Source organism: Cricetulus griseus (genome assembly GCF_003668045.3).
Source record: "Cricetulus griseus strain 17A/GY chromosome 1 unlocalized genomic scaffold, alternate assembly CriGri-PICRH-1.0 chr1_0, whole genome shotgun sequence".
NCBI lineage: Eukaryota > Metazoa > Chordata > Mammalia > Rodentia > Cricetidae > Cricetulus > Cricetulus griseus.
In genome coordinates, this window is record NW_023276806.1 from 17,958,368 (window position 1) to 17,972,449 (window position 14,082).

The 14,082-nt window shown below is 40.2% G+C and overlaps 1 protein-coding gene across 2 annotated transcripts in view; it reads right to left on the reverse strand.

Annotated features, from left to right (window-relative positions):
* Window positions 1-14,082, reverse strand: part of Unc5c (unc-5 netrin receptor C) — a 349,129-nt gene that overhangs the window by 28,064 nt on the left and 306,983 nt on the right. For both annotated transcript variants that reach the window (XM_035451642.1, XM_035451641.1), the window contains 2 exons: window positions 6,061-6,229; window positions 3,218-3,451 (listed from right to left, as the gene is read on the reverse strand). In XM_035451642.1, the coding sequence (XP_035307533.1) occupies window positions 3,218-3,451; window positions 6,061-6,229 (403 nt within the window). The remainder of the gene's footprint in view (window positions 1-3,217; window positions 3,452-6,060; window positions 6,230-14,082) is intronic.

The window sequence follows — 14,082 nt, forward strand, 5'->3', positions numbered from 1 at the left end:
ACTTTTGGTACTGAATGGCCCTTTGGAGCTAATCGGCCTCCAGGTTCCGTTTCAAGTATGAGTGAGGTAGTGCAGACATGACTGAACTAATTGTCTCTTCACAGTCTTGGATAGACCATTTACTTATTACTAGGATTTTGGTATTCCTGCATTATTAAAAGGCCAAGAGGTGCAAGAATGCCTCATCCATTATTCACATTTCTTCCCAGCTTAGTGCTGGTTCCCCAGATGCCGAGAATTTATAAATGTCTGTCTGGAAAGCATTGACCATGATACAAACTGCTCTTGGGTTGTTTTCACTGCTGAAAGCAATCTGCTGTGCTTTCTTTGCATTGACCATTCCCATTCCTGTTCTATAATTAACATACTCAAATGTAGGTTTTGCAAAGTATTACCATTTTTGTGTAGATCTTTGTGTGTCTATTGGGAGGGCAGTTCAGGAGATCCCAAGTATTGCTATGTCAGAATATAATTTATGTGTATGAAACATTTCAGATACCATCAATGTCTTTGGCTGTGTACTTCTTGCAAAATTTTTCATGAAACTGTTCAGAAGATCTGCCTTAATCAGACCCCATGGCTCTCCAACAAATACAGTTTCTCCCAAGAAGAATTTAAACCCAGCATGATTTGTATTCACACAGAAATATCACACACAGCAGCAAGGAGGATAAAAGAAACAACCTGAAGCCTTATGCACAGCCACGTTCACATCACTTAGTTCCGCATCAGAAAACTCAACAAGCTTATTCATTAAGAATATAGGTAGTGACCAACAAAGTCCCTTCCTCTTCCCGGATAACATCTACCATGAGAATCACACAGGTACCTATTGTTGCTCACTTTCCTACACATCCCTTACCGTCATCTTTTGAGATTGCTTCCTAGGAGCCCTGACCTGTAACCTCTATTTTTCACAATCTAACATTATTCTCTGGACAGAACCCACAGAAAGAAATACTTTGACAGATAGAAAATGTTCTTCCCTTGGCTTTCTTGACTCTTCACTCTCCCCCCCCTCCCCCAAGGATGCTCTAATTGCCTTTGGCTGGCAGGCCTCCCTACTGCCATATCATGGCAGCCTTGGTCTCTGTCTGGCTCTTCAGTCAAGTTAGTTCCATAGACAAACTGTAGTTAACTGCCCACACTTGAGGCTTCCTTTCTCTATACCATTGCTGTGTGACCTAGAGCCACTTAAACTTTCCTGACCTTTGGAGTCCCTATCTGTCAAGTAGAAATAATGATACCTTATGGGGCTATTGTAAAGATTTCATAAGTTAATAAAAATATGTAGAACTTTGCCTGGTATTTAGAAGCACTCAGTAATAGTCATTATTTTTCTCTTTTCCTCTGTTATCTTTGGATATTTTCCCTTCTAACTTTAGGTGAATAATATCAACATGATACCACTGATACTGGAATCACTACATTGGGATATGTTGTCTGTTCAGAAAATCAAACCCTTATATGTTTGCTTGAAAGCATATGTTATTTTAAAACTGTTGCTCCACATAATGATTATACATATTTATAGTGTATAGTATGTTGTCAAAGAATGTAATCAATACTGAATAATTTGATTTTTATGTATATTTTGAAGTTGATTTCAAAGAAGAGAGGGGAACAGAGCTTGACAGAGATAAAGCCACATTTATATATCTAATTGTCCCTTGGATATCTTTGGATGTCAGATTTATACCCCTAACTCACTAGTCCATGGAAAAAGCACTATAGCTAACAATTGTTTGTGTCATCCAAAATTAACAGCTGATAATCCACAGAGTCAGAGTTTTAAGAGTTTGGACCTCTGGAAGGTAATTATATGATGAGGGTAGGGCTTCCCTAAATGAGATAAGTGCCATTATAAATGAGACTTTACAGACCTTCCCAGCCATCTATCTACCATATGAAGACACAGCAAGAGAACAACTGTCTGAAACCTATGGAGTCCTTACTAGAGCCTGACCCTGCTGACATCCTTACATTGGGCTTCCAGCCTCCAGCACAATGAGGAAAAATGTCTATATTTAGGCCACCTAGTCCATGGTATTTGTCATAGTTGCTTGGACTGACAAAGTAACAAAACCACATACCCTTTGCCATTGTTAGAGACAGAAGCTTGCTCTTCTTCCAGTACATTAGTGGTAGTCATCATGCTACTTTACTTGGGACCTTATATCCCTGTTTCCTTTCTTTCATTCCTAAGGTACCACCACAGCTCCATCACAATCTCCTTAATAATTTAACTGTGTCCAAGAAGTCAGAGTCATGGGTTTCATGGACACTTCCAATCATGGCTTGCTTCTGTTTATACCTTTGTAGACTCCAAAGACTCTTACTGTTAACTAAGACCCATCTTATCAGTTTCCTGATATAGTAGATCTGTATAAAGGCACCAATTACCATTCACTTTTGTGTGTCTTCTCCCTGTTCCCTGTATCTAGATATCTCGAATGTTTCCAACTATCAATGCTGCTTAAAACCCTACCTTCCATTATGACAAGTCTCAAATGGTAGCTCTTGTTCAGATTTCCTTAAAATACCACATAGCTTTCTTCCCTGAACTCTCACGGAATGTAGTATCAACAGTGACATTCATCACCTTCCGACTTATCTCCTCAACCCTGGCAAACTTCCTTTATTCCTCCTTCTAGATCACAACTTCTTCAAAGGCACTTATTATATCCCTTAAAGCTTCAAATGGGATAAAACGAATGGCAATAATCACACCAGGAATTAAGCTCATTTATTCTGCAAAGCAGCAGCCTGTTGTCAAATGCTAACCCTCTCCCTCACAGCTCTCATAAAAAGAATGGGAAAGCATATAAATGAAGTCGCACACAAGAGGGACATACAGTATGAGCAATTACGCCAATTTCTTTTATAGGAAGAACGCAGCTGAGATAAACATGGAAGCAGATTATTTAGCATCCATGGGTTTCGTTGCCAAATTCTTCTACATTTTTCATTAAAAGAGCTCAAGTAAGGTAAACAAAAGTAGCCCTTGGGGGGACATCAGCACAGAGAAAACAGCTTATCTATTAGCATGGCCTCTGAGATCTATCTATTTGTGTTACTGCTTCCTCTGGGACTCATTGCTTGTGTTTGCCCACCTGTCCAGAGTGGGCAATGTCCACACCTCCAGGTGTGCAATGTCACTTCAAACCTTAGCTTGTAGGTGAGGGTGAAGAGGACAAGTCAGGTGGGAGACACTTACCTTTAGGGCATCCTGTGTATCATCTAGGCAGTAGACTCTAATGCTGTACTCCAGAGAGGAACAGCAAAGGGGCCCAAAGATGGCCAGTTTCAGGCGCTTTGCTGCAGCTTTGGTGGTAGACTGCCCAACCAGGGCATAGGTGCTGAGGTTCTCTGTGAGAATGTGGCAAGCCTCTGCATCCAACTGAATGTAACAGGGGGTTGTGAAGTTTTCCTCTCCTACCACCACCACATCCTGGGAATGAGAGGGAAGGGGACATGTCTAAGCTACCAACAACACGTGCCAGTTACCATGGATGGTGACAGATAAACAGGAATATGTCCCTGAGTTCTGATTCATCTTTCTCCAACTTTGTAGTGCCTGTTTCCATTCTCAATCATCAGTTCTTTCCTTGATTGTCTATATACTCATGCAATTATTTGCATAATGTCCTGAAATCTATGTGAACATCCAAAAGGCAATAACAGATTATCCCTTTCAGTTCAGTATACTTGGGTAAATTAACTGCTTCAGAGAATTGGCTGTTTTAAATCTTTCAATATCTTATTTAATTGAAAAGTACAAAATATTGAGGTGCCACCATAGCATATCAACATTTCCCAAGAATCCATCTTTAAAAATAATTAGAGAAATTTTAAGGAATAAAGACATTATATAATATTACTGTACTTTTTCCTTCAAAACTAACACCATAGTTAATTCCTCAGAATGGTATAGTTTCCTATAAATAATCTCAGCTCTCAGAGTCTCTACAAGGTGAGCTATGAGAAGTACATACTGCCTTTTCTATACTTCTCTGATATTTCATGTAATCATTAGTTTCTTATTTTAGACAAAAATATTTAGTAAGAAAGAAGTAGAAGTGATGATTTTTGTAAAAATAATTGCTAATTCAACCATATTTTGATTTATTCAAATGGCTTAAGGTACATACTAACAAAGAGAGAGGATCAGGTCATTAAGTCAAGGGTCAACATCACACTTGCTCTCAGGGCAGTTGGCAGGGAGGAAGGTGATAAGAAGTGCCGAAGACTGGGCAAGTAGAGCATGTGGCTGGGTTAAGAGTACAGTGTCCCCTGAGATCAGCCAATGGGATGTCAAGGCCAGGGCCAGCAGAGCCATGTTTTACCACAGACAAGTACACGTTCTGATTTTTATATGTTCTCCTCACTTTTAAGTGATTCAGACTGAGAAGACAATCCCATGTGTGGGAAATAAAATCCATGCATGACTACCACTCAGTTTCTGATTAGGGCATTTTCTCAACATGGAGCAGGAGTCATTTCTACAATGCTGTCTACTGTGTCCTAGCAGGTCTGACTCATGCTAAGTGACAACTACTAAAAAGAAAATAAGTGAATGAAATTTAGTCTCTAGGTCTGGATAAAGACATGAATGCAGTAGCTGCCCCAGGTGAGAGTGTATTGGCTAGGCCTTATGACATCATCTGAGACATTATGAGCTGCATTTTAACATCAAGGTATTAATAGTTTGAAGTAAATATAAAGGAGTCTTACACTGAGAAGAAAAGCATCTCAAGGCCTCTAGGTTTGCTCTAGGCCCCAGGACACTGGACAAAGAAGGACCTGATGGGATGGTTTAGCAAGTCTTAAAGGTGTGGAAAACAGTGTGCACCATGGCCCAGACATGCTTTGAGAGAGTTTGCATGAGAACATCCCTTGCACTTTTCTGGACTAATGTGATGTGGGATAATAACGTTCACTGTAAAGATTTGCCACTCATATTGGTTTAAAAAATGCAAATTGGCCAGTATAGGCATGAAGTATAGGAAGGGCTACCAGATCAGGAGAATTCTGGGAAGAGAAAAAGGTAGATATGGGGTTACCAACCAGATGTTGAGGAATCAAGATGAGAATGCCTTAATGAGAAAAGGTACCAAGCCATGTGGTTAAATATAGAAAACAATTATGGGTTAATTTAACTTGTAAGAGCTTGTTAGTAATAAGACTGAGCAACAAGCCAAACATTTTATAATTAATATAAGCCTCTGTGTGTTTATTTGGAACTGAATGGCTGTGGAGGCAGGACAGAAACTTCTGTCTACACTAATGAGCTCATCACTGTATCATTGTTAGCATCATTCAGCCCCTGAAATAGAAAAGGCATTAAGCAGAAAATCTTGCAAACACTTAAGATAGGGCTTTAGATTTTTTTGATAGTTTAAAGCTTAAATGAGATTAAAGTTAGGCCCATTTAAATCTATTTAAAGACTTTAGTTAAAGGACAATCCCAAATTCAACCTGAATTTTAAGGGGCTCTGATAAGGAATGATTCCCTCATATGGTCAAGTGCAGTCAATGTTCATAGAAGGGATAAAATCTAGCTAATCCCAGAATATCCTGAATTTCTGTTAAATCAGTTTTCCTAAAATATTACAGCCTTAAACTTTCATGTATATCTTTATAATCTTTTTGCTAAAAATAACATAGGTAATTATATTGTAACTTCACATTTTGCATATGTAAATTTTTATATAAATACAGATTTATACTGTCATTTACATATATATTTGATAAATATATTCTTGAGAGGCAGATGCTAAGTGAAGAGTTCTGATGTAAGTTCTGGTGATTCCCCCACCCCCTCCTCAACATGTGGTACCATTCCCCTAACAGTGAGTTCCCTGGGACTTCTGATCATCCCATTTCTGATTTTGAACTTCCCCCCTCCTTTTGCCCATCAGTCAGAAAATTTGGTCTCCTGGATTTAATTTTGAGTGCAATCTAAAAGATCATGATGCTTACCTTTAAAAATAAAGGTCTTCCCTACTTACACCAATGATGGCCACAAGTGCCATGCTTCTCCTATGGACACTCACTCACCTCCCACTGTCCCTGTACTGCCTGGTTCTTGAGCTGGATCTTCCAGTCCTCAGTGTTGGGGTCTGCACAATGATGCAGAGTAAGGATGACAGGGCGGGTCAACAGAGCTCCAGAAGGCCCACAGCTCACCACAGGGGTCAGTAGGGTCTGAGAGTCTTCCATGGGGGGCCTGCAGGGAGAGCAGAGAACCATAACTGTGACATTTCCACAGAATCAATGCACTGTGTAATCACTGAGATCTAAAGTTGGATAAACAGTTCAAATCACTTCCTCATAACACTTGGGGGGTAGGTGGGGAAGACAGAAATAAATGGAAGCCATGTTCTCTATAGAGAGGCTTTCATCTTGTAAAACGGGAGGTCTTTCTGACAGCAGTGCATTCGCCAGCATCTCTTTGATCCTGTCCTCAGACACAGGGCTGCCTTGGATAGTTTTCTCTGAATTCGTGCTCTGGTACTTTCAGGATGGAAGGAGAAAGGACAAAATCCTTATGAAGTTACATAAGCAGCTTTTCTGATAACTCTCGCCACTGGTCTCACAGTGTTTTAAATACTTTAGTGTTTTCAGGGCCTAACTTGAAAAATACTTCAAAAAACTCACTTCAGAATGAGGACACCCTACAGCTAAACTTAGTCCAAATGACTTTCAGGCATAATTCAGGCTAGTATAGCAGGATTCATTCTTTCAAATGTGAGCAGAAAGAATATGGGATGGCATTTCTATAGCAAGTTAAAATGAGATCACATCACTTATGTATTTCACACACAAAAAATCTGGTCAAAAGGGACTCAAAGATTCAAACTGTTTCTCTCTCCCACTCTTTCCCCTCTTTTCTCCTTCCCTCCCTCTTTCCTTCCTTCCTTTCCTAAACTCTGTCAGTCTGTTTAACTTACTTTACTAAATAAAAAACAAATGAAATAATTAGTTCAAGCTGCCAATTAGTATGTGAGGAAATCATTCCAAAGTTCCTGAGCTTGCTCATCTATATCACAACACACAAGGGCTGTTTTGAGATTAGACTAGAGGCATGTTTCTAAAGAGTTCTCAAGCAGACGGCCACAAGAGCATGGCTACAGGAGTCGCAGGCCCTTGAGACTTCAGGAGGGTCATCAAGCACCTTCTCCCCAGAACAAGAGGCTTATGACAATATACTGACACATGGTTAGTGCCTTAGACATATCCAAATTTATAGTCCATTGTTTAGATCTTATCCATTTTTTTCTTAACTCATGTTATAATCAACTAGAATGAACAGTCTGCCTTCTAGACAATTGTGTCCATATATCCTTGGTCTGCTAACTAGACCACTTTATATCATGTATTTGGAGATTATTTTGACACCTTTTCCCTTACAGAACAATCCCAACTTTACTAATGTCATCCCACAAGCAAGGATTCCGATTCTCTCCTTATGTTTCTTTTTTCAAGTTCATGTGGGAGTTTCCAGTGATTCGGTGTCTCGTTAAATTGGGCATCCTGAAATTAACCTAAAACTTAAGTGTATTGCTATTTTCTTTAACTTAGATTAAATAGATACAGTCATAGATCACAAGTCATTGCATTGGATTATTCTCAATCAAGTAATAACATAAATATTAAGTGCCAGGCTCTAGTTAAGAGGGGAGATGGAGACACTATTATTAAAAATATACCTCATTAAAGTAGGCAATGACCACCACTGGAAGCTAAGTCATTTGTTAAAGCTGAGTCCTCAAATATTCCTAACATAAATGTTTTTAGGTTACATCAAGTCTATATAGTTTTGTGTTAGATGGGTTTTGAACCTAGACATATTTACATTTGTAATTTTGCTTCATTAGATTTAATATATAGTTCTAAATGCTATGTCATTCTTCCAAATATTGTTTACCCCCCATAGTCTCCTATCCTTCATAAAATAGGTATGTCTGCCATTTTTGTGTTCCTTATAGTCACTGGCAACATTGTAACTCAAGAATAATACAATGATAAGACCTTTCCAAGGTCATCACTTGAAGCTTCTCTCTCATTAAACATCAATACCTTTCAGTTATTTAGCTGAAACAAATATAAACCCATTAAAATGCATATCTCAGTGACATTCTTCTGTCTTATTCATGTGGAAATTTAAAGGACATCTCAAATTCTTCCATAATTGCAGTGGCTACCTGAAATTGATTTGTCTCTTGTTGTTACCTATAGTTTATGTATTATTTATCACATCATCTAGAGGTTAGTAAATATGTTCTATCCTCATCTAATGCTAAATAAATGAACAGAGATAAATGAATGATGGCAGCTACTATTATTTTTAACATTGTTAGAAGATAATTCTTCATAGATTTATTATGATAATCGATGTGCTTAGTTGTTTTCAAGGATGAGTCTCTACAGTTGTCTTGAAAGATAAAGATGAAAGATAAAGATGTCTATATCTGAAGGAAATGATAGGCAGGGCTGTGTCTCATTATGAAAGACTTAGTTTCCCCATGTTTAGTGGTCCTTTACTAAAACTGTGTGGATATCACCTGAACCACTTTGAAATACCTTGGGAACTTCAGCTCGAAAACTAACACAAAATTGATGATAATGTAGAACATGCCTGTCTTGCCTAAAAATTGGTGCTTTCTATCAGTACTGACACAACGATGACAGCTAACATGATAGCTCATAAGTGAAGCCAAACATAAAGACTTACAGTTGCCAGCCATCACCATCCCTAAAGCCTACTATTTGGTCTTTATTGCCCTTAAGAAGCTCAGACTCTCACGGCTTTCTCCTTCCACTGAGGTTGTACCAGGATATCACCAATTTCTGTCTTTTCCTTTTATCCTCCCACGTGGAAGCCTCAAAGGAGCTTTGCTTACTTCTGGGCTTTAATATCCTGCATAGCATGTTTCCTTTATTAAACCTATAGTTTCCTAGGCATCTTGGGGATGTACTTATATTTGGAATCATAGGGTTTCTGGCAATAGCTTAAGATCTCAGTACTATTCCTTCTACCACTTTGGTTTCCATTTTCTCTTATCATAGTCTGTCTTCTTCCGTTTGTCTAATTTCCCCCTATAAAATGTAAGTGAAGCTTTGCTTTCATTTTGTCATGATTAATATTACACTATCTGCTTTGGCAGTGACTTTATTGTTGCATAATATCACTTTTCTTACCAGGAGAGAAATAAAATTGCAATGGTTGTGCTTTCCAGAGGCCTCCTCTTACCTTTATTTACAAGTCTACCTTGAGAGGTGAGCAGTCGAATTTACAGAGAGGGACCTCAAATAGATCCACGGCAAGTAGCCCTAGCAAAGATCTGAAGTTTGGAATAATCTTTCTGTCAGGCTGGTGTCAGCAGCCTGTGCTCTCACTGCCCAGGAACATAAGGGAGAGAGGAATACCCCTGCTGAGTTGAGGAAGTGCCAGTTGGATACCCCTGGCATGCTGTATTGATGGCCACTATTCTTGGAGGAGGGAAACCACATGAGGGTGGGTGAGGAGGGGCTTTTGATGTCAAAAGAATTTATTAACTCAGTGAGGTGCAAAAATGAGATGACTAGGGAAGTGATGAAGACAAATTCATAATGGGATGAAAAACAAAGACTTTAAGACTTTCATATACTTCCAGGATGAAGGAAGTGGTAGAAACTGAAGGCACTTTCCAAGGGTCAGAAGTGTCTAAACTCATCCAGCCATTACTTACATAAATGGAGGGTACCAACTAGTCGAAACTACATGTAAACCTCACATATGATTTTGTAGAGAAGGGCTCCAATCTATTTATGTCCTATGAGCTATCTGAGTTACTCAAGCAAACCGTCAATTGCAGATGCCAGGGATGTGAACACAGAACAAAAATTAGCTACAGAAGCAGCAATTAAATAGAAACTCAGCAAAGTTCAAAGACCAAAGCAAACAAACAAAAACCTATCAAGGATCAAATCAAGTTAACAACTAGATAGGTCTCTGTGCCCCTAGGACAAAGGTCACGAGGAGAAGGTGGTTTTTCTGTCAGGGAAATTTGCCTTCAGCCTCTGCTGACTGTCAGTGAGAAGATGATGTACACAGAACAGCATCACAGAAAACTCTCAAGTGAGCAACAGCCTTAGCTGCCCATGCACACCTGTTAGCTGAGCTGTTCACCTCATTAGCCCTCTCCAGAGCTATTGACACACTTACCTGAGCGTACAGGCCCAAAGATGGGCACCTTGAGATTTCATGTGCAAATCTCCTCTTCTTTCACACTGGTGTGTATGGGGTTGCTTTCCACAAGCTTAGGGACTTTGGAGAGGATCTGCCTCTATCAACCTCTGTGTGGGCACAAGGTGCCTTCTGTGGATGCACAGCTTTCTGTCAGGTCCTTCAGGGTGACAGTCCCAGCCCAGGCTCAGCCGCCTTTTAAAGTATGCACCTTCACACAGAACTGGCAACTTGGAAATACTTATACACTGTGCTCCTGACAGGGAATGTTCAACTTGCTTCCTATAGAAAGTACACACACACACACACACACACACACGCACACGCACACGCACACGCACACGCACACACACACAAGCCACTCTGAAGGGCATGTTGCTATTTTTTCCAGACAGGGAGAATCTATCCCCAGATTAAGTCAGAACAGCTAAGCATTGTGCCCTAGCCGAATCCTTGTGGAATTATTTTTTCTGAGCATATACTTTGGGCCCCCACAATCTACTTTCCTTGTTAATACAAATAGTTTTGTTAGCTTGTTGCCACTTTTGTCTTAGGATGTTTGTGACTCAAAATACATTCCTTATGAGGAAGCAGAGAGGAAGGAATTGCGCTCCTTCTAGGCATACTGTTCATGTAGATCTTAAAACATAGCAAAGCCTTTCTTTTCTCTTTATCTCCTTCCTTCCTTCCATTTTTGAGACACTAAACTCCAGAATTTCCTGTCTTGGCCTGATGAGTACTAGAGTTTTAGACATACCACCACATCTGGCTACCTTTCCCCCTGGAAGCTATGAAATAGCCAGGTGATTATCTACTCCCAGGAAATGTTCTTCATCATGCCACTATTTAATATTCCTGCCGCCCACCTGACTTTATCTGTACTTAACTGTTGTTTCATTGCCTCATTTCTAACTCATACCTTGGACTAGTACTGTAGGGGATTTCACGAAAGGAGGAATGCTAACTACCACCAATATCCTATAGTTAACAAACCAGTAGTTCTTAAATGGCTCTTCCTCACTACCTACAATTGAACTGTCAATTGCCTGCTTGATTTGGGAAACCTCTTTACCTATGATTTTGAAAATTCTCTTATACCATGGTTTATGTATCCTTATACATATTCATTCTTTAGTTAAAAAATACTCAGGGAGGAGCATTTATATGTTACCCCTGTGTCAGACACAAGCTGCAAACCCACCTTATCTTTCCACATTTAGTTTTGTTACAAACTAATTCAGAATTGGAATGTTTCCCATTGCCTGCCCCCACTCCCTGTTTCTTTTTGCCTCAGAAATCCATCTCCTGCTGAGACTTCATTTCTGTGTCTGTGTCTGAGATCAGACCCTACTCACATCAGAGCACATCTCTCTCAGAAACCTAGCTTCTCCCCTCCAGCCAGTGTCTGTTCAGTCCTCTTTTACTGGCAGTGCCCACACCTTGTGTCTTAAACACATCCTATGTATTCCTCTTTAACACTGGCCACTTAAACACTTTTTGCTCTGCAGTAAGTCACTTTTTACTCCTCTGTCTTCAAGTCTGGCATACTCCATTCTCGCTTCTCATCAGCCCAACCCACCCAAGAACCTTCATGGAGATGTACTGTTCCCTGCTCCCAGCACATCACATCACAAGTTACCACATCACTCTTTAAACAGAAGTGCTAACCCTGTGTCCTTAAACTGTCCATAACTTCCTGTGGCTCCCCACAGGATGCAAATAGTGTCCTATTCACTTTCACATTGGGTTTCTGAACTGATTCCTCCTTTTGGCTGGCCAATTAACGGAACTACCAGACCGGTACTGACTACAGAGATGGGGGGAAATTTAACTTTCAGATCTCAAACCATCTTGTCCATAAGAACTGATACATGATGATATTTTCATCTCAATGAGATTTATGTTTTAAAAAATTTATTCTAAAAACAAGATGAAAGTGGCCACATTTTACATAAGCCACAGAAACTGTATTCAAGCTGGAACTGAGTCTTTGTGTTTTCTCTAGAGCTCCAGAAAGTAGCAGAGGAAGAAATCCTGGCCAGCCCTGCAACTCTTCACCTTCCTTGGTCAGATATGGTTTGTCCCATCTCTGGCTCATTTAGGCCGTGCATCTGCCGGTCTGTGCTTTGCATAGAGCACATTCAGTAATGATAAGGCCCCATTTGTCACATTCACTATGCCACATGTAATTAAGTTCACGCCTCCTGTCAGACAACTCACATCAGCAGATGACCAGCTGGGTGCCATCCAGCTGGAATCACACCCAATGCTGTATGCTATGAAAGGAGTCAGAGAGAAAGAAAAGTGGAGAAAAATAATGTTCACTGTTCTGTTGCAAATGGCTTCAAGTGGCAGTCATCTCCTGACTTCCTCACCCAGACTTCTCAGAAAAGTTCCATCTGTATTACATGAGTACTGGAAAGGTCTTTGTTGAGCAGTGATGAGTAGATCCGACATGTAAGACAATGAGAAGGGAGGGCCAGCCTGTGGTATATACAGGAGGATGTCATCTTGGAAAGCTGAAGAGCTCTGGGGTCAGGTGAACTTGGGTTGTATTTAGCCCTCCTCCATCACTGAGGAGACTTGATTTCCTGAGCTCCAGTTTCCCCACCTTTAAAGTGGGTTTCATTACAATGTACAGAGTTCATTAAGATGGAAACATATATAAGTGTCTGCAGAATGAACATCAGGTATAGTTAGAGTTGCTACTCATCCTGAAGTACATTTCCCTGGTGCTTTGACAGGGAAGACACATCTGTGCCATATTAGAAAATTAGTGATGTTAGGTCTTCTCATTTATCTGAGAAACCATCTCATGTTCTGTCTTTGCTTCATGGTCTCTGGTATTTTCTTTTTTGGGGTGTAAGCACTCATATGTGGAGGCTAACTTGTTCTTTTAGTGTCTCCCTCACTGATCTACAGCTTATTCTTCTGAGACAGAAGCTCTCACTGACCTGAAGCTAGTCAGTCTGTCCAGACTGGCTTGCTGGCAAGCCCTTGGGGTCCCTCCTGTGTTTACTTTCCCAGTGCTAGGATGATGGGTGTGTCACTATGCCTATAAGTGAGCACTGGGCATCATTCCCCAGCCTTCAGGCTTTTGTAGCAAACACTTAACACACTGAGCCATTTCCCCACCCCATGTCCTGCATATTTTGTTTTGAGATCTTGAACTTTCTCCACACATATACACACACCTTTCTTGATGCAAACCAAATTCAATAGAGCATTCCCCCCTTCATTACTTAAAGATGAAGTCAGTGGAACCTTATAGAAGGCATTTGACCTCACCAATATTCTATTCCCTTCGCTCTACGCAAAATGTACAATCACCCCACTGACAAGAATACCCTGAAAGGATGGAAAGGAAAAATAGAGGAGAATGGGAGAGGACACCCATGCTGTGGCAGTAGCCCAATATGGTGTGGGTTTAGCTAGAGATAATGGTAATAGGGTAAATTAGGGACACCATGAATACTGCATTCTGTGACAACAAGAACAAGCCAGTTCTCAGGTCTGTCAAAGGCTTTGGGGAGCAGCATGTGTTTAATGCTCACCTTGGCTTAGGACAAGAGAAAATAAAATACAAAAAATTCATCTTGGAGTTTGTTAATTTCTTGGCTTGCTCCCTAGGCAGGGAGCCCTAAGGACCTGTGAATTTTGGTCTGCACTAGGGATGAAAAACAATACTTGATATAAGCAAATACAAACCTTTTAATGATTTTCTGTGGCTCAAATTTAAGGCATGAGTAATGTGAAAGGATCTGTGGTTTTGTTTTTGTTTTTAAACTTCTTAGTCTGGCTGTTCTTTGTGTAGGTGGATGTTTACTACTAGAGGGGGAAATGTTCTGGGT